Raw genomic sequence first — 19,525 nt, forward strand, 5'->3', positions numbered from 1 at the left:
ACAGAAGGGTACATCTGGTGCAGTTAGGTTTATGTTACCTAATTGAAATGACACTTGCATAGTCAAACGCTACCACTGAACAACATGCTGCACTACCTTTAAGAGCTGATATGAAATGTGTCTTTATTTTGGCTAAATCACTCACACTAGCATTATCTTATCAATTCTAAATTAACATTTAATGAACCTAAATTTTCCATATTCCACATCATAGTTCATCACTGGCTGCTTATTCAATGGTGGCATTTTTTAGTGACTGAATATCAAGTATTGTGGAAAATCAAAGTACAATTAAATGTATATAAGTAAACAATAGGATAAAGGTAAAGGTACTCACAAATCAAAGTAAAGACAACTGTAGATTAAAGTAAATGATGAATAGAGAAGACGAACAGCGTTTTCATCAGCTTCTTAGGCAGTGCTGACTTGGGATTTTAAATGGCTTTAATACTTGTCAAAGAGCAGTATGTAACGGTCAACTGAGCAGCATTTTAAAGCATTAATCTTCGGGTCATCCTCATCCTCCTCCCAACAAGAAGACTCCCCTCTCGGAACCCTCCCACATTTTTGTATGTTTGCGCTCAGATGACATCACGGCTTTAAATATTCCCGTCGCTTCTTCCAGCCGTCCTCCTCATCACTCCTCACCCAGCAGAAAGAGCCTCGCGGTCCGGCGATGTTTTAGTGGCTCCGCCGGATTTGACTTCTGCAGCGACACTGAAGCGATTGTATCTGGCGGACACCGCTGCCTCTTCGGCCGCTTTGCCAAACAGACTTTTGTGCTTCGAGCGCCGGCAAAAAGTGCCTGCTGGGCTTCAGTGCGGAAAAAAGAGTGGTGGACCGAGCTAAGTCGGGCGTGGTAACAGGAAAAAAAACTCTCATTGTTGTTTTTTTTTGTAAAACTTCAAATAGTAGCACCCATAATGTCGCTGTCGGTACCGCAGAACGGAGTAAAGGCGGAGAACGATCCCGTTATCGAGCTGTTCGTGAAGGTAAGACCGCGGCACAAGTCGCATGAGGGAAGTTTTTCATTTTGGGTAACTCACACTCGGCTAAAGCCACAGCAGTGCACCGCAGTGATGGCAAATGTTTTATTTCTGCATTGGAAGGGAATGTAACGTTAGCTATTCCCTCTACAAATGAGGTTTTGTCGTTTAGCTAAGACCACTTAAGCTAACTTAACACGTCGGCGTTTCGCGCACGCGGGTTTGTACGTTTTAAAAGAAACGCCAGAAAAGGATTTTCTGGTCGCATTCGGTTTCATGTTGAGGTTTTCTGTCCATAACCCCCCTGTGCCACTGTGGCCATGTGGAGCCTGCAGTGTCACCACCAGCAGGGCGGATGCAGCTTCCTCCCATCGTGCGGAAAGGAGAGCCTGCCATGCTGAAAAACAGGGCGCTAATTCGTTAACAAAAGCTCCGCAGTTGTGGACCATAATAGCCGATTCAACGCTAACATTTGCTCGTTCGCTGCAGTTGCATTTTCAACAGTTGATTAATGGATCATAAAGCCTCCCAAAGGTGATGGATTGTGTTTGAATACATACATTCTGTCTATTCAGCCATGGATGGAAATAGATAAAATCCAGGCTTTTGACTGTTGAGTTTGGTGTGTGGGTCACCTTAACATCACAGCCAGGAATCAAAGATCCCTGCAAGAGTTTGGTGCTGATGTAGTTAGTTTTCCAGTTTACTTCACTTATTTAACAAGAGTATGAAAAAGAATTGGGCCTATTGCTGCTGTATGTTGCAGGCATCTGCCATCAGTGGTGATAATGGTTGTTATTTAATGTTATAGAAGTGTTAGTATTGCTTTCTGGAAAGCACAATTCACCACTTAGTTAATGGTGATGCAGCCTGATGGATGGTCTTCAGATAATTGTTTTTTTATGGTATTAGATTTAAGGCGCAACTGCCGTCCCTAAAACTAATCATGGCCCAAATTGGCTCTGCCTCAGCAGCGGTCATGGTGATGGTGGAGGGCTTGTGAATGGCTGTTTTCCTTTCTTCTGCCCGCTGCCTTGCAGGGCGGGAAAATGGCAGAGGAAAGAAAAAGGGGGAGTGTGGGGCTGGGACAGGGGGGCTGGTGGGAGGGAGCCATGGGGTCCTGAATAGACTGGCAAAGAGTGTGGGTGATGGTGCAGAGGGGTGTCACTGACCAGAACAACAAACACTTTGCAATGAGGGTGGTGGTGGGTGCTTGCAACCCTGACAAAAAAATAAAAAATAAAGCAATTTGGAGACTAGTAACATGATATTTTTGAAATGTAATCAAATAATGCAGTTGTAATCTTGTGTAGCTGCCCACTGTCTGTCTGGGATACAGCTGCCTCAGGCACTCTTTAGTTGCAGAAATTGTGAATTCCAGTTTTCTAGGTTCACTCGAAATACAAAAACCCCTCTGCCCTCCTTTGTATTGTCCCTGTTGAGTCCTTAAAGAGAAGCCCTTTTGCGGTCAGGCAGGGACAAGGCTGAGCAGCAGGCCCCCTCGCTGTGGAGGCAGAACGGCTGGAAAACAACCTGGCCAGCACCATTACTCCCGACTACCTCTCACAGCCTGCAGGAGCGGTTACATCATCCCCAGGCCTGGAAGGTTTACACATGTGGCCAACTCTTCCCTCTCCGCCTCCTCCCTCCTGGCACTGTGTGAAGAAGTTTCTTCCACTCTGTCTTTTCTCTTGTGTGTGAGGTAGCCTTTCGTCTGTCGGCCCTTGCACAGCTCTGACATGTCCACATGTATTATTGATGCCGTTGTTGTTGCTGTGCTGCATTAAACACAGTCATGGGAGACAATGGCAGGCATGCAGGTTGCCATAGGCACGCTGTGTCGAGCCAGGCCTCTGGGAACAGCTGATAACGAACGGTGTGTGTGTGCTCTCCACTCAGATGTGTCAGGGCACTGCCACATATCAAAGCTGACTACTCATGCTTCTTCAGCATGAGTTGCCTCTGTCTCTGTACCACTTAAGCAGTGACAGCACTGTTTACTAGAGCGGCAACGATTCATCAATTAGTTGTCAACTTTTCTATTAATCGGCAACTATGCTGACAGTTGACTTATTGGTTTGAAAGGAGAAAGAACTTCTCTGATTCCAGCTTCTTAAATGGGGTTATGGCTAGAACAAGACATTTGAGGACATCATCCTGGGCTTTGGGGAATACTTTTTCGACATTCTTCACCATTTTCTGACATTTAATAGACCAAGCAACTAATCGATTCTTGAGAAAATAATCAGATTAATTGACAAGGAAAATAACTGTTAGTCGCAGCCCTACTGTTTACCCATTGAATAGCTGACTGTCCCAGTGTCGAGATTCTTTGATGATCTTGCAACTTTTCTCTCTGCAGTGTTTACAGCAACAGTTTTCACATTGCTATGGGATCATTTTACATTGTGCTCATCTTTGATGGGCCCTGGGCGTCAGGTTTGTCATTATATTGCTCTCAGTTACACATGAGCGAGATATAATGACTGTGTAAGAGGGAGGATCGACCCTTGATCTCATCACAGTACAGCGGATTAGATATTATTTTGCACACATGAGTAGAAGTCAGTGCTTGTGTGCTCTGGAGGGTGACTTCCCAGCATTCACCCTTGTCTGCTTGACTTGGCACTACAACACATTACATGCCTAAAATGGCAATATGAAACCCTAAATCTGTTGTGTTTTTGTCGTCCAGTAGTAGGGAAATGTATTACTCTGACATGGAGCCTAAAAAAAATATGTAAATATAGTCATGTGGATTGAAGTATTGTTATAATATACTATACTATAGTACTAATATATCATAGTATTTGACTGAATTAAGTTTCATTCATCCCTCTGTATTGATTACAGCACTGGCTGATTGAATCAGACTGAGTAATTTTCTTGAAAGCTGCTCCGACATCACTTAGGCGCTTGTCTTGTGTTACCTCTCCAGGATGGTGAAGGAGATTCACTGTTGGTAATGTGCATAAGTCTCATCATTAAATCACTGCGTTTTGTTGTGTTTTCATTTAGTTTTTCACAGCTCTGAATTAATTGAAGCATGTCAGTGAGTCATTCTCCACTCGAGTATGACCCGACTGTATGGCTGCGAGCGGAATACAGATGAGTCAAGAGAAACAGACAGGCTTTATCTCCACTTGTGTATGCGTCTCTTGGTTGCAAGTGTGCCAAGGTCACACTACTGGTTGCAAAGCCTTCTGCTGCCTCCAGACTTCCACACTCTTGCCAGCAGTGGCAGCGGAGCCAGTAAACATGGTGGAGAAGTGCTTTTAAGTCTGGACGGCATAAGAGCCTGTCTGTGTTTGTGTATGTCCTTCAGCACAATCCCATGGGAACCATGGCGATAGACTGTGACATGAGCCAGGTCCCAACAAAGCAGCATTTCTGTAGGGATGATCAGGGCCTACGTTGTGGGACCTCTCTGTAGATGGAATTAATGCACATATCGCATTCCCAATCAGATTTAAGTCTCTTGTCATGTGAGTCATGTGTCACACCATGAACTCTTAGTTGACGTGACTCTGTTCATGTTTATTCAAAAGGCCTTGGGAAGAGCTGCTCATGTCATAACGTGCTATCAGTTGCAACATGCGACAATCAGACTTGTGCCTTGTGATGTGTTGTTTTATGGAAAAAAACGGACTCTTTTCAGCAGTTGTCGTCAATACTGTTGCATCAAAAGCATGCAAGGTCATTTGTGACATTTTGTTTTTACCATTGCACACATGATGGTAATAATCCCAAGAATTAAATTTCAGGTGTAATTTGCTTATTTGCTCATTGTTTACATTTTGCTTTTCAACTTCAAATAAAACATTGCTCTCCTCTTTGGGTGATATTCCAGGCAACTCAGTACTGCTTTTTAATAGGAAAATCAATAGAGCTGTTAATGTTTCCCAAGTATACAGCAATGCTGCAGTCAGCATCATGAGTTAGGGGACAAGAATTAATGGGTTGTTACGGTTGTGATGCTGTGTGCTGGTGTTTCTGCGCTGTGAATTTGCCATTGCAGCACCTGGCCTGGTCACTGCTTCGTCGTTGTTACTGTCTGGTTGACTGACTCTGGACACCGGCCAGATCGATCTGCCAACGTGTCATTACAACAGTTTGAGGAAGGATGTTCAAATCAATCTTTGCATTTTTCTGGAACTGAGTATTCAGAAGGCCATTTCATATTCTTGTCAGTAAGCTTACTGGAGGCTGTTTTGTTCCTGCTTGTATCTGAATGAAAATGTGCTGCATAAAATCAAGTTGTGCCAATATATCCTGTCTTATTTGTGCTACCCGTCCCAGAAGCCAGTGGCTAATGAGGCATTTCTCCTTTGAGCTCAAGATGAGGAAGTGAAGCCGCCCTAGAACAACATAGATCAGAGACTTTGAGGACTTGAACCCAACAGAGAGCCTTGTTAGTTCATGGATTGGTGTCTTTTACTTGTTAACTTATAGGGCTGTACAGGTTACAGCTGGGATTATAACCTACCAGATCAGCATACAGCGGAAGAAACGAGCCTTTCTGCTGCATCATCTTCACTGTCAGAAGAGTCGTGTGACCACTTAAATGAGGAGAATCTGCCCTGCTCGCTACACGTGTAACTCAATCAGTCTCAACATGATCCAGTCTGCTTGTATTTCACGTGCTGTGTTCTTCATAGCAGAGCCTACTGAAGTATATGTAACCTAAAGAAAAGTACCCGAACATGGAGGATAGGATGACAGGGCAACTTTCTTGGCTCATCACTCCAGTCAAGGTGCACAATCGACCGTCAGTGTCCTGGATGTCCATCTATGTTGTCTTTGTCCTTAAAGCCCTGGCAGAAGAAGACTGATGGGGCACTTCACTTGATAATTATAACATCCCAATCACAGCTGCTCAGTAAGTGCTAAAATTGATTATTTGTTACACAATTAGGCCCGAAATTCATCTTGAGCAATGATTTTTGAAATAATTTAACTGCATCATATAGGCCACCGTATTAGCATTGTGACTCTCTACTCTACAGCAGAAATTTTAAGAAAAATATATGATTACATGTGGTAATATGATGCATAAATATATAGTCTACACTCATGCAAAGTTAAAGGCTTGTGTGTGAGCTGTTCCTCAAGTTTTTTGCATGTTTCATTATTTTAACATGAAAAGCATGTCCCAGACTGGCACTGAGAGGCAGCTCAATTGTAGGATGCATTGTCGTTGCAAGTGGCAGCTGGCCAGAGAGAGACGCACTGTCTGCTCAGAGTTACTGTTGAGGCCAGTGTTTGTGTGGCCGCAGTGCAGGCGTTTGCTGCCATACATATCTGGCATGTGTGGCAGTAGCATGCTGGCATTGTGTCGGTGCCAAAGGGTGGTTCACAGCTGTCTGCACATTTGTCCTGAAGTCGAGGAAGTTGTAGTTAGTTGTGGATAGACAAGTGGAGGCCAGTTTTCCATGATATTTCCTATGCAAATACGAGGAACAACGGAAGGATGAATAAAGTCTGAATGCATGAGTCTGCTCGAGTCATCAGCCCGGGGTCTGTCTGTGAGTGGGTGGAGAGCTGGAGCTGGTGCCGACTTCAGTATGCAGCACGCTGTTTGTGTTAGACACTTGAAACAACAGTCAGAGCAAGGGTGATTGTTGGTTCATGCTGATCTCCCACATGGCCGTCTGTTTGTTTTTCCGTCATTTTGGATCTGTGTTACTCATCACCAAGCACCCATCCTGTGCCTCTGGAAACCTGAACTGGCTCTTCATCTTATCTCTTCTTCACTGAGGCTAAATACAGAACTTATGACAGTGTTGACTTAGCTTATGTCATTGCCGTGGCATGGTCATGCAGTAAGCCTCTTTCAGACTTCAGTGTCCAACTTTCCACAGAAACTGGTGGTTCTTGCTCCAGCACAGTGGGCCTGTGTCTGACTGGAAGTCTTTAGGTTTCCACTGAATGATGTCAGCCTGAGTCAGAACCACACCAAGGAAGTGATGGCGTTTCCATGTTCCGGCAACATCTGACTCCTGTGCACACTCATAGCTCTCATATATCCGAGACTCTACCCACCCACTCCAGCCCCAGTCATTCAGACATGGGGCCAAACCTCCCTTTTTTCTTTTTTGGTAACCATCAAAATCTGCTCCTAGCACAGAGTATTAAACTGTTTAGTACTTAAAAGTGGCATCAGATGGCTGGTTGCAGTTGCACTTTTCTTTGCTTATTGTTCGGCCATATGATTTAAGATTCAAATCATAATTTTTAGAGTATTTAGACTCTCTTTCAAAAGCTGTTTGTATTTAGACAATTAATATTTGAAAAGTTTGGTTTCTTTTGTGAAAAAAAGTGTTTTGTATTAAAACATGGTTGTATAACTCAAAGTAAAATTTCAAAATAAAGTTTGATTTTGGTATCAGGACTGAAACTGAAATTATATTGGCACTGGTACCAACAAATATATAATTATATCCAGGTAGGGCTGCAATTATTTCCATTATCTGACTGCTGATTATTCTCTCAAATAATGGATATTGTTTGGTTTTTAAAATGTCTGAAAATGCCCAAGATCATGTCATGAAATGCTTGTTTGTCCCACCAAGAGTCCAAAGTTCAAATTCAATTTACTACATTTTTTATACAGCAGTATTTACCAACCTTTTGGCTTGTGAACCTTTAAAATATAGCATGGTCTACTTGGGACCCCTCATCGCAGTCTGTTGTTTTTGTAGTTATTATTATCATAATAATAATTATGATGACAAATGTTGACCTCTAATCTTCTCACATCATTTTATTTCATTTCATTTTCAAGGCCCAAAAAGATAAAGCCATCTGATATTTCACCAAAAAGCAGATTAGAGTCAAGAATTCAGATTTTTGTGCCAGAGTATTTTCTTCTTTTCTAGCCCTCAAAATCGAGAAACTTCAACCAGAGAATGGATTGATGGCCTTTTCTTTAAGAATGCCTTAAACTGGCAATAGTTTTTTGCTTGAATGTATCATTATAAGGTTAATATTGATTGCACTGCGTAATGGCTGTAGAATAATGATAATATTTTATATAATAATAAAAGTTGTAGGTTTCCACTTTAAACAAATGATTATCAGAATAGTCAACAAACATTCTATTATTTTTTAATTTAATCAAGTATTTGTTTCAGCTCTACACTCCGCTCTATTCAGACAACTCATCTTTATTCCCTCAACCTGGTTCACCAAAGGTGACTAAGGCCACCATGGGCTCAGTAACCCTGTCTGAAACAGCCTGCGTTGAGTTCAGTTTCTCAGTCTTGTCACAATCCTAGCCCCAGCCCAGTCTACATGCTTGTCCAGCAAACAGGGAGAGGCATTGCTGTGACGTTACCATAGCTGCCCCCTCTCAAATGGACATTCCTGCTGTGTGTCAGAGCAGGAGGAGGAAAGCTGCACCGCTTGATACATCGTCAGTTCCTTATTCGGTCAAAGTGTTGCTTGAACTTGCTGAGCAGCCCACCCAATTTAGAATATGAAGTTGGGAGGGGAAGGCTCGGGCCACTGGGTTACTAAAATTAGGCTGTGAGCAGAGACTAGAGGACCGTTCCCAGTCTGAACAGGATCCATTGTCCTTGAACGCTGACTGCTGTATCTGTGATCTCGCATCACCCATCTAGAAAAAATACACGTGTTTCTTAGATAATGATGAGAGAGCTCTTAAACATGAACTGCTTTTAGATTAGTAGACAGCTGAGAAAGTGGGAGAATAAAAGAGGTGGAGGATGAGTTGAATGGCTCTTGTGTTTTATGTGCCTGCTTGTAAAATGTCACAGGACTGTGCTTCTCTTTCCACCTTCTGGGGGAGGCCTCCCAATGCATACGTGGCCATATTATGTTAAAGCTAATTAGATAAGGCCTGGCATCATGAGATGAGATGTGTTAAGGTGGTCATTACAACAGCGGCTACATGAGTGTTGTCATAGGGGAAGTGATGGAGGTATGACCTCACTGTATTTGTCTTTTAAAGACACCACCGGCCCCCTTGCTGACTGACTCCTTGATAACATCCAACTTGAGCGTGACTCACACCCTCCGCTGGGCAGCTGTGTGTGTTTGGCATTAAATAAACAGGCATCTGTTGACTCATGATTCTCCTATTGAGCCTAAATAAAGCTTGAGAGTCTGTTGGCAGTAGTCAGCTGTTGCTGCTTCTGTAGTCCAGATGTTGGTGCGGCTGTCTCACATCAGGGGAATCTCTGTTTGAATCTCTGCGAAAAAGATGGTGTAACCGTCTGCAAGAACGATGTGAGTCATTTTTGACACAGGAGGCAAAATGGCAGGCGGCACACTGGGCAGCTCTAAGTGTTCCTGTGAACGCTGCTTGTGTTTGGAATCTAAATGCTGGTTTACTACTTGGAAAATGTCTTTTTCAACTGATGTGCCTCGCCTTATAAGGACCTGTTCGAAATCATTTCTTTCCTCGCGTGCGTGTTTTTATTGCACTGGTGACGTGCCTAAAACTCCACAAACAAAAAGCTCTTTGTGTTGTTGCTGTATAGAAGGATCTCCAGAAGGCCTTTTCTGAATGTCACACTTTAATAGTGGCACTCTGGAAAGTGTTAGCTGGGCAGAGGAGGACGCCGTCTGGAGGGCTGTCCTGAACTTCTTCAAACTTGTTTAGGGTCGTAGTCTTCATATTAATATCTAGTTTTAACTTCTAATTCTCATCAATCCACTGAGGTAACTCTCTAAGGTGCTATTTTCAAATATTATTCAGCGCAATTGCTGCAGAAGCCCACCTCACCTCAGTTCATGCAGTGAAATGTAGGGCAGCCGCTCTGAACAGCACAGCAGTTTATATGTCACAGGCAGCAGAAATGCAGCTCCACCAGCATCATCACTTAAACTAAACAAAGCTCCCTCTTCGGCGGGAGTAACAGTACATTTCTGGAATAGTTTCTCCCTCCTCCCCAAATGCCCCCTCCCCCACCCCTCTACAGAGGGGCCCAGGATAAGGGAAGAGGAATAAAGGAAGGAGGAGGAAGAAATGAGCAACGTGCCAAACAGCACACAGCCTCTAAACCTAGCTACCTTGCCTTCCTCCCACTTACAGTATATTTTACTATGTGGTCTCCTTCATGTTCATTAGCACTACCTGTGACCTCTAGTTCCCTTCCTATTTCTTGTAATATGTCCCTGTCCAGCTGTCTGTCTCTCTCTCTGCAGCAGATGCCTGCTGTCTGCGTGTTCAGCAGAGAGCTGCAGAGCGTGCACTCTGCTGCAGACTCCAGAGGGTAGGAGCACTGCCACGGCCCTGAGAACAGACTGAGGGGGAAAGAAAAGTGTGAAACGTCTTTCTCAGCTGCTGTGGCCCTCTTCTCAGACACTTGAGACACAGAACTTGAAGATGAGTTCAGTTTAAATGCAGCTCATTGTATGGAACGACAGTAAACAGCTCCTTGATTATACAAATGACTTTGCGCAGTGTGGTTTGCATTTTTTTATCCCCACAAAAAGAAAGCTCACTTCAGATGGTCTACCTGTGAACTGGAAATCCCCTCCACGCTGTGCTCTGCTTTCCATGTCATATGTGTCTGGCCATTGCCATGGGGACGGTTGCTGTGCTGCATCGCCACCCTTGATCCAGAAATGAATGGCTCTCTGTAGGTGTAGTGCTGTGAGGAAAATGGAGTAAACATCCCATTGATGTCTTTTCTGATTCCCTTAAGAATCAGATAATGCTAGTCTAGCCTAGTAATGGCCATGAACCATGATACCCCCAACACTTCATGGCCGAAGCTTTATTTCAGAATTGAATCATGTAAGGTGAAAGGGGGACTTTCATTTGCCGAACAAAGACAGTGATCTAATCCAAGCTTTTCACATATTGAATTCAGGGGTGGAGGGGGAGGGGGAGGGAGAGGACAGCCGAAGTACAATGGGAGCCAGCAGGCAGATCAAACAGAGCCATCCCACTGGGCGTCACACGCAGGACAACAGCAACCAGCCTGTCCGCACCAGCAAGGAACTGCTCGACTAGCTGGACACTCCAGAACAAAGTCCACTATTGACGACGGCCCAGAGACGCCTGCTTTGATACTAAACAAATATTATTGTTTGTCTGTTAAGACAGTTGTTGAGTTAAACACTGATTTGAATCTTCTTTTATTAAGAATTCTTTGCAAATCCGTCCACTTAACAGTATTTGTGTGAAAGTACAGTTGCTCTGTGTAGGTCACGCACAGCCACATTTTGCATACCACCTCCTGCAGGACAGATGCAGAGGCGAGAGCTGCAGTGAACGGGCAACTGACAACGCAAGAGGCAGGAAAAAAAAAAACAACACCCAATATGTAATGTGCTGAATGAAGAGGTGCATTCCAGAGCGCCAATACTCGAGCAACCTCCCTGCTCGTCCCTGTGAATAGATGAATACGGTGCACTATTTTTTGGCCGCCTTGCCTGGAGAGTGGCATACCTCAACAGGCTTGGTATCCATGGAGCTGCATAGGTTGATTTGTCTGGTGGTGTGTTTATGTATGTCAATGCACCCCAATGAAAAGGAGCAAATGAGCACAGTGTCTGATTTCAGTTTCACAGTGATGGTTCTGAATTTTGCCCATTACGTGACTTAACTAGAAATTAAATAGGTTTTCTTGGAGCAGACATTAGTCTGCACCAGCGTCGTAGATTTCATTAAGATACTGCGCTAAGCCCAGTTAATCAAATGAAATGCTTATTCTGCCTTCTGATGTAGAATCCAAACCATATTTGTCCTCTGCCACGCGCTCCTCCCTCCATACATGGCTGTGCGTTGAAGTGCAGGCTCATTTAGAGAGCCAGAACGAAAGGAAAGCACATGACAAAGATGGGTGGCTGTTGGGAAGACAGGAGATAGCTCTGACAGCTTGCAGCACCCTCTCTGTTTACTGACAGACAGAAATCATTGCTATTGTAACTCTTTCTCATCCTCTATGGAGTGATCAGTTCCATCAGTATTTAAAAAAAAAACCTACATGTTGTGTTTTAATATTTGAATCCTCCTCAATACTCGCCCCGTTTTAGGTCTGGTGCTAAACGAGGAGCATTCGTCATTAATTTGGAGGGCACGCGCCGCCTCCATTGATCCCATTCCCGCCGTCACTGCTCGGCCTTGTGTTTGTGCAGTCTAGCAAAAGGGGAAACAAGAGGCTGTCCTAGTCTTAATCACTCGAGAAGTTTCCTCTTACTCTCAGACAGTAGTTCTGCAGATTAATGGAGGGGAAGTGTGCTGAAGCATTTAAGACAAGGGGGTCGCCTCTCCACTCTTTCCCTCCTACTTAAGTCGTTTTCCGAGGGCGGCCTGTAAATGCGTATGAAAGAGTCATTGTCTGAAATGGGCCCTCTCTGGGCGAGTGCAGTAAAATGCCCTGGGCCATAAAGGTTGTGCAACTGAGATGTGATCTCTATCACGCTGGCTGGGACCGTTTCCCTGTTTCCTTCTCCACTATAAGCCAAGCTCTATCAGTGTTAGAAACCTATTACGAACAGTTTTGAGATCATTGTCTGCTGTATGCTTGCAAGCATTCAAACTGGGATGTTTCCACCCCGTGCTCCCTATTATAACTTGCTATCTGTCTTGTGTATTTTAAGGCGGGAAGTGATGGAGAAAGCATTGGGAACTGTCCCTTCTCCCAGAGGCTCTTCATGATTCTGTGGCTCAAAGGAGTCGTCTTTAACGTCACCACGGTGGACCTCAAGAGGTGAGTCCCACTCCTTCCCCATCCTTCCCTCCACTTTCCTCCTCTTCCATCTCGTCCTTTCATAAGCTGTTACACCAGGATTTTAACAAAAATCCTGTCTTTTTCATCCTTGGATAGCCTCCTACAGCTTTTCTGGGCGTTTCCACAAAGGCCTCAGTGGCTCCGTAGCGCTTTGATCCAACCCCACCTCTGACACGCTCACTGCTTCGCCACTGCTTATTTGGTTTTCCCATGACCCTTTCCCAGACCGGAGAGAATCGGAGTAAAATAAACATACAGACTCTGGAGAGGCTATTTTAGGTTCTTCACTCCGCTTACTTCCTGCCTGGATTTTGGTGGGCAACATGTTATTTTTCACCACTGGGATCAGAAAACGGTTATCCCCTGCAATTTTGACTGCGATTTTATTTTTCCTCCCAGCTGCAAGCCACCGTGCTTTCACATGTGGATTCCAGCACCAGGGGCTCTTTACCGAACCCGCTATGTTTTCTGAGTGTATGATTCATCTAAATGCTCCCTAAATGTTTTTCCACTTGCTAAGGCACGACAGGCAAGTGCCAGATTATTTTGAGGCATGGTCAGATGGACGTCTGGTTTATATGGTCTTTCTTAGTCACGTGTGTTTGACTCAAAGATTCTAGATTTCTGACAGGCTGCTCCTCCTGTGGGACATGGAGACCATTGCTTGTTGACAAAACACAGCAGAGATGTACTTGATATAAATGCAGTGTCTATTTGACTAGTCGGTTCATTTTCCCGCATTCCTGCACGTACAAGACAAGTGCATAGGTGTGGGCATATTTGCATATGTTTTTCCCCGGCAGAGGGCGAGTAACATAAAACAGAGCTTGCTGATATCCTGTGAAAGGTAATGGAGGATGTCCGCCTACTTGGCAGTGTCTGTTTGCCCCTCGCTCTCCTCAAACAACCCTTTGTGCAGCTGGAGTCACTGCATGGTGCTTTAGTCTTTATTTCTTTCTAGAGGAACAAGTCATTTGGGCTTTGTTTTGTCCCTGCTATATAGTGTCTGTAATCTTGAGCAAACATAAAACGAGTATGTATTACAAAAGAAGGCGTGTCTTTGCCATGTTTATGGCTGTTTTACTGTGACATTTAAATAGCAGGACAGTGCATGCTGTTGCATGAATGTCACATGTCACTGCCATAAGTCCCTGAGTTTGTTTCTTGGGTCAAGGCTTTTGTGTTAATATTGTTTCTGTGATGAAAGCCCTCGATTCTCGACACTTTGTTACCCTCCTCCGTGATATCAATGGGTGAGGGTGCCGCTTCCCCTTTGCATGCCGAAGAGATGAAGTAATTTCCCGTTTTCAGATGGCTTGTCCCAAAACTCAAGCCACCATTGTGAACATTGGCCCACCAAAAACCTGGACCACCTAAGAGTCTCTGTGGATGGATGTTATTGCTAGTTACGTCAGATCAAAGAGGATTCACACTATCTGGTGGCCGGGCTTATGACAATCTATTATTATCCGGGATCTGTACATTTCACAAGTCAGTTGTGTTAACGCTGCTCATTCAGCACATGCTCATTTTTGTTTGTGTGTGTCAGTGTCATCTGCCTGCCAGAGACATCTGGTACAGAATGTGCTGGTTTGAAGGCCACAGAGCAAAAGGGACACAAAAACACACTCATGGAGACACACACACACACACACACACACACACACACACACTCAGAGTTAAAGACAGAGTACTGAACAGCTATAGTTGGAGAAGGAGGAGAGCCAGAGCACTCTCAACTGGCTGAACTACATAAAGTGAATATGTATACTGTGTACTGTATAGTGAATTGGTATTACTATGAAGAATACCTAGCGCTTAGTCCGCTAATTTGATGCTAACACATAATTTGAGTTACCATTAATGCTTCAACGGAAAAAACAAGCGATCCATTTTACTTCACATGCTTAACATAAAACGACACGTGTGCCCATACTTGCAGGCATACATTTCTTGAGCTCAGTGGAAATGAACCAATAGCAGCTGACTTCGTATTAGCTAAAGCTAATAGCTAAAGCTGCCCCTCTGCAGCTGAAATGCTACACAATGCTACGGCAACCTCAGGGGGTCAAAACTCAAACTCAAAATTCCCACTTTGTTTAACAATACAGAAATGAGAAATGCACAGAGCCCATGTACTCTGTAGACACTGTGCCTTTAAACGAGCCATCAGGACTTCCATAAGGTTGTGATGTCACAGCTATACAGTCACATTATGAATCTTGTGTCCCATGCATTATAAAGAAATGTAATAGGTTGCATGGCTTGGTTTACTTCGGTCCACTGAAGTTGCGCTGCTTCCCTTCCAGGAAGCCTGCAGACCTCCAGAACCTGGCCCCGGGAACACACCCGCCCTTCATCACCTTCAACGGTGAGGTCAAGACTGACGTCAACAAGATCGAGGAGTTCCTTGAGGATGTCCTTTGCCCACCCAAGTGAGTACTTTCTCACTTTGACACACCTCAACTGTGAGCACACTGCAATGCCATGTCATGAGCGTGCAATTCATTTTTAAATTCTCTCTTGGCATGTAATGAAAGGCAGAGGCCTTCTATGATTTAAATTGAGTCGAATTATTAACCCAACAAAGTGTCAGTTCGTCTCTCAATACTTTCTGACTTCCCGTCTGCGGTGCTCAACCCTAAGCCCTTTATTCCTCCTGGGAACTATAATCTTTACAAACGAGTCACAAATATACTTTCATTTGTTTTTAAACAAGCTAAATGATTAGTTACTCCGCCTAAAACAGCTGGGAACTGTAGTTTAAAGTAATATCGATAGAGTATCACCAGGATGATCCTTTAACCTCCTCATACCTGTGTGTGCTGACTTGTATGTGTGCTTGTGTGCAGGTACATCAAGCTTGGTGCAAGACACCCAGAGTCAAACACAGCTGGTATGGACATCTTCGCCAAATTTTCAGCATACATTAAGAACTCAAAACCAGATGCAAATGAGGGTAAGTTACGTGTGTCTGTCTTTGACACACACTATAACAGACACACATACACACACACCCCAGGGTGGGTACACTGCTTGAGGGCAGAGATCCAGAAACCTTTCAATTGTGTAGGGAGAGCTCTGTGGTTGCTAGGCGACATTGGTAGCCCTGCCCTGATTGGTGCATTACAGCCTCAGTCAGGAACACAGAGCTTTTGTTCTGCAGCCTCCTCCTGTCCTCGTGCTCCCCATCTCACCTGGCGGAGCTCTCTGGAAAACCGCAGAGCAGGGAGGAATCCGGAGACTCGACAAGTGCTCACAATTTCATCCTTCCTGTTTTTGATTTCTGCACCGCAGCCCCGCTGTAAAGGAGGGGTCATGTCACAAACTTAACAGATATGATTGTTTGAATATCATGAAAAATATGTTGTCCCATAGATTGTTGCATCCTGGGTGAAATAGTCTGTGGTATTGTTTCCCTAGAAAGAGATTTATGGTATTCACAAAATATCCAGATTTTGTGTCATGTTTTAGTTGGCTGAGAAAATATTGAACCATGGTGAGCTGGATGTGAAAGCCAAGGCTGTGTCAACAGAGTTTGAGGCTGAGTCTCATGGTTCAGTGATAAGTGCTCACCAAAGTTACAGGCTAAGTCTACTGTGGAACTGCTGAATCAAGCATTCATGTCATATATCCAACAATAGAATTAATTGTTAATGAATAGTCTATAGATTGATAGATATGGTGTGAGGACAAAGTATAACACCTGCGCAGTCAGCTGCATTCCATTGAAATGTGTTGAGGGTAACAAGCTTCTCAGAGGTGGTACGTGTTATACCTGCAGGCCATTGTATTACACTGATATTTTAATAGATTGTGTTAGATTGTAGGAGTGTTTCTTGGTTTCCTGTATTTTATTGATGTACACAGGCCTTGACTTTTGATGAAAGGCTGCCCCCATGTGGATGATCAGGATATGGCTATAGCAGCTGTTGTTGTAGGCCTCAGGAAAAGCTGTCATGACTTGTGTAAAAAGTAGTAGTCATGTATGTGTGTGTATATATATATATATCAGTTTTGCTGCTTTTTATAATAGCTCCCATGTGTCTCTTTGCAGCTCTGGAGCGCGGGCTTCTGAAGACCCTGCAGAAGCTGGATGAGTATCTCCGCTCGCCACTGCCCGATGAGATCGACCACAACAGCATCGAGGACATCAAGGTCTCCAACCGCAACTTCTTGGATGGTGACGAAATGACCTTGGCTGACTGTAACCTGCTGCCCAAGCTGCATATAGTCAAAGTGAGCAGTTTAAACACCACTGAATCATGTTTACTGTGATGTTCTCCGAACTAAAATTAACTGCTTTTCCCATGAGCCACATTTTGTGTTGTTGCAAGCATGTTAATACAACTCAGACTGCAGCGACTGATGATTTCCATCGTCGGTTAATCTAAAAGATGTTCTGTTTTTTTTCGGTTAGTCTATTTGCTCATTTGCTTTACATGAACAGCACAATTGCATTACAGTCCAAGCTGAGGCCCTCAGATGTCTTTTTTTGACCCAAACAAACCCAAAGATAATCAGTTTACATCATAGACGACAAAAGCAGCAAATCTTCACACTTTAAAAACTGGAATTAGTGAATCTCTCTCATTTTTTTCAATAACTAGCTCAAACAATTACTTAACTATCAAAAATCTTTTTCTTGTTGAGCCATCATGAGGCCAAGAAAATATCACTCTACTCATTTTAAAACTTTTTATTGGTTGAATACTTCCAAATGACTGGTTACTGTACTATTTCTTGACAGATGACTCTCAGATGAGGTTAGTTCTGAACTAGAGAGAAATGGTGGTGTAACTGCATCGCAGTGCTTCACGCAGATTGACGTGCCATTTATTGGAGAACTTCTGATACCTTCCTCCAGGTGGTGGCCAAGAAGTACAGAGGCTTTGACATCCCCAAAGAGATGACCGCCATCTGGAAGTACCTGAACAACGCCTACATGCGTGAAGAGTTCACCAACACCTGCCCCAGCGACAAGGAGATCGAGATAGCCTACGGAGACGTAGCCAAGAGGCTGGTCAAATAAGCTCCTCTGTCCTGACCTCCTCCCTCCAAACCTCCTCCTCCACACACCCCTTACACCTCCCCCTCCCCAGCACCGGGACTGATGTGCTCATTCACGAGAAAGAAAAAACTCTGGACTTCGTTTCCTTCTCTCCTCATCTAGAGCAAACGCCAATGCATGAACCCCTCTCGATCATTTTCTCCCCTCAGTTTTTTTATGAAGACCTCTTTAGTTGCTTCAGCAAAGGTCACCATTGTTCCACTTTTCATCTTGAATTGCTTTTTGATTTGCATTTGCTGATGAATGTTGTGAGATGGCGAGGCGTCGGAGAAGCAGCCAGACACGTGTATCAGTGCTTATCAATGTCGGGAGCCTCGTCAGACACACTCCCTGATAAGTGACCTTCAAGCTGACCTTCTCTCTGCGTGCAGGAGAGAGGTCGGAAGCTTATGTCAATTTTCTGTTGTCTGTTTAATATTGAGATAGCTCTTTCTCGGATTGCTATAAAATGAACACTGAGAAGCATTTTTTCCCCCTGTCTTTTGGCTTGTTAAGAGGCATTGTAAACAGTGTTGAAGCTTCCGGCTCAAATATTTTACAGGTTTAAGTAGAAGCTGAGGCTAATCCAAACCTGAGTGGTCAACACGTCAAGTGAGAGATGCTTTATTTTAATGTTAAGCTGTTTAAAATAAATCAAAGCAATTGTAACTGCAGGTAAAGCTACCTGGTATCCATGCTCTGATTTCCTCATTGCCTCAAATAGGCAGAAGTCTTGTAGCTCAGCTCAGTAGAATTGTAGGGAATTTCCCGTACCAGCTGCAGAGGTAACAACTCAGGAAAAATCCAACCTGAGGTCTAAGAAATAGTCAACCATATGTAGCTTATCGATGCTCAAAGGACGTGTAGACTGGCCTTTTGTTAATCACCACATTGCCATATAAAGTGTTCACAGGCTCTTTCTTCTCTCATGAAGCATGAAGGAGAGTCTTCACTTTGGTTATTCTGACTGTAGCGGTAGTATTGATTACAAGTGGTGGACCAAAAAGGGGCACATTATTCTGTTCTCACTGTGGAAGGGGTGACTCCGGCTATGTAAACTAGTGAAGTCAAAAAAACCCCACACACTCTCACTGTTTCCTTCTTCATAACTGATGATGGAAAGACGACACTAAAGATATTTATGACAGAACCATTGGAGGAGAGTCGCAGTGAAACAAATACATGGTCGGATTTCACTTTCTCTTCAGTTTGTCGATCGGTCTCTAAGGTAGTGAATGTATGTTTGATACAGTAGCTCCAAAAGTGCTTTAGTTCGCAGACAGTAAAACCTGTTTGGGTTTTCTCCCGTTTGCCATGTTTCTCAGACATTTTGTTATGAAACAAATTTGATAAAAAAAAAAAAGGAATTGTAAATATTTGTTTTGATCGCTCCGAATTCAACATGTAAATTTTATACATTTCATCTGAATTTTGAGGAAAGTGGGGCCATTTCCGGCCTGCTTGGATTCTGATTACAGATAAACCATCTCCTCTTTGCCTTGTTTTCATTACAACATGAGTGTGTACAAAGAAAATATCCAAGCTATGTCATGGCTTTTTTTTTTTTTTAACAATATTGACTGAATTTAAATAAACTTCTTATTGGCACTCTGACTTGTGACTTTGTATGAAGCTTCAGTGTTGTTATAATACATCTGTCTTGTCATTTACTATAAGAGGCTGGGTTACATTTGGCCCTGAACTCTGTTTACTGTTACATGGTTTCAAACTGTTGTTTCGAGTCCACACCAATCAGAACAAGTTCCTTAACAAACAATAAA

General features: G+C 43.6%; 1 protein-coding gene across 1 annotated transcript; it reads left to right on the forward strand.

The window, feature by feature from the left end:
- Positions 1-606: 606 nt before the first annotated feature.
- clic4 (chloride intracellular channel 4) lies at positions 607-19,132 on the forward strand. The gene is made up of 6 exons (XM_041953462.1): positions 607-992; positions 12,564-12,673; positions 15,004-15,129; positions 15,547-15,653; positions 16,752-16,933; positions 17,562-19,132. Exons 1-6 carry the CDS (start codon positions 924-926, stop codon positions 17,724-17,726), a joined length of 759 nt encoding a protein of 252 aa, XP_041809396.1. The 5' UTR covers positions 607-923; the 3' UTR covers positions 17,727-19,132.
- Positions 19,133-19,525: the final 393 nt, after the last annotated feature.

The sequence above is a fragment of the Chelmon rostratus genome, chromosome 15 (assembly GCF_017976325.1).
Source record: "Chelmon rostratus isolate fCheRos1 chromosome 15, fCheRos1.pri, whole genome shotgun sequence".
NCBI lineage: Eukaryota > Metazoa > Chordata > Actinopteri > Chaetodontiformes > Chaetodontidae > Chelmon > Chelmon rostratus.

What these genes read in the sequence shown, in the direction of transcription:
- clic4 (XM_041953462.1), top strand. Translation starts at nt 924, where the DNA reads ATGTCGCTGTCGGTACCGCAGAACGGAGTAAAGGCGGAGAACGATCCC. An exon ending in ACCACGGTGGACCTCAAGAG is followed by an intron (nt 12,674 to 15,003) that starts GTGAGTCCCACT and finishes CTTCCCTTCCAG; the next exon opens with GAAGCCTGCAGACCTCCAGA. An exon ending in GATGTCCTTTGCCCACCCAA is followed by an intron (nt 15,130 to 15,546) that starts GTGAGTACTTTC and finishes GCTTGTGTGCAG; the next exon opens with GTACATCAAGCTTGGTGCAA.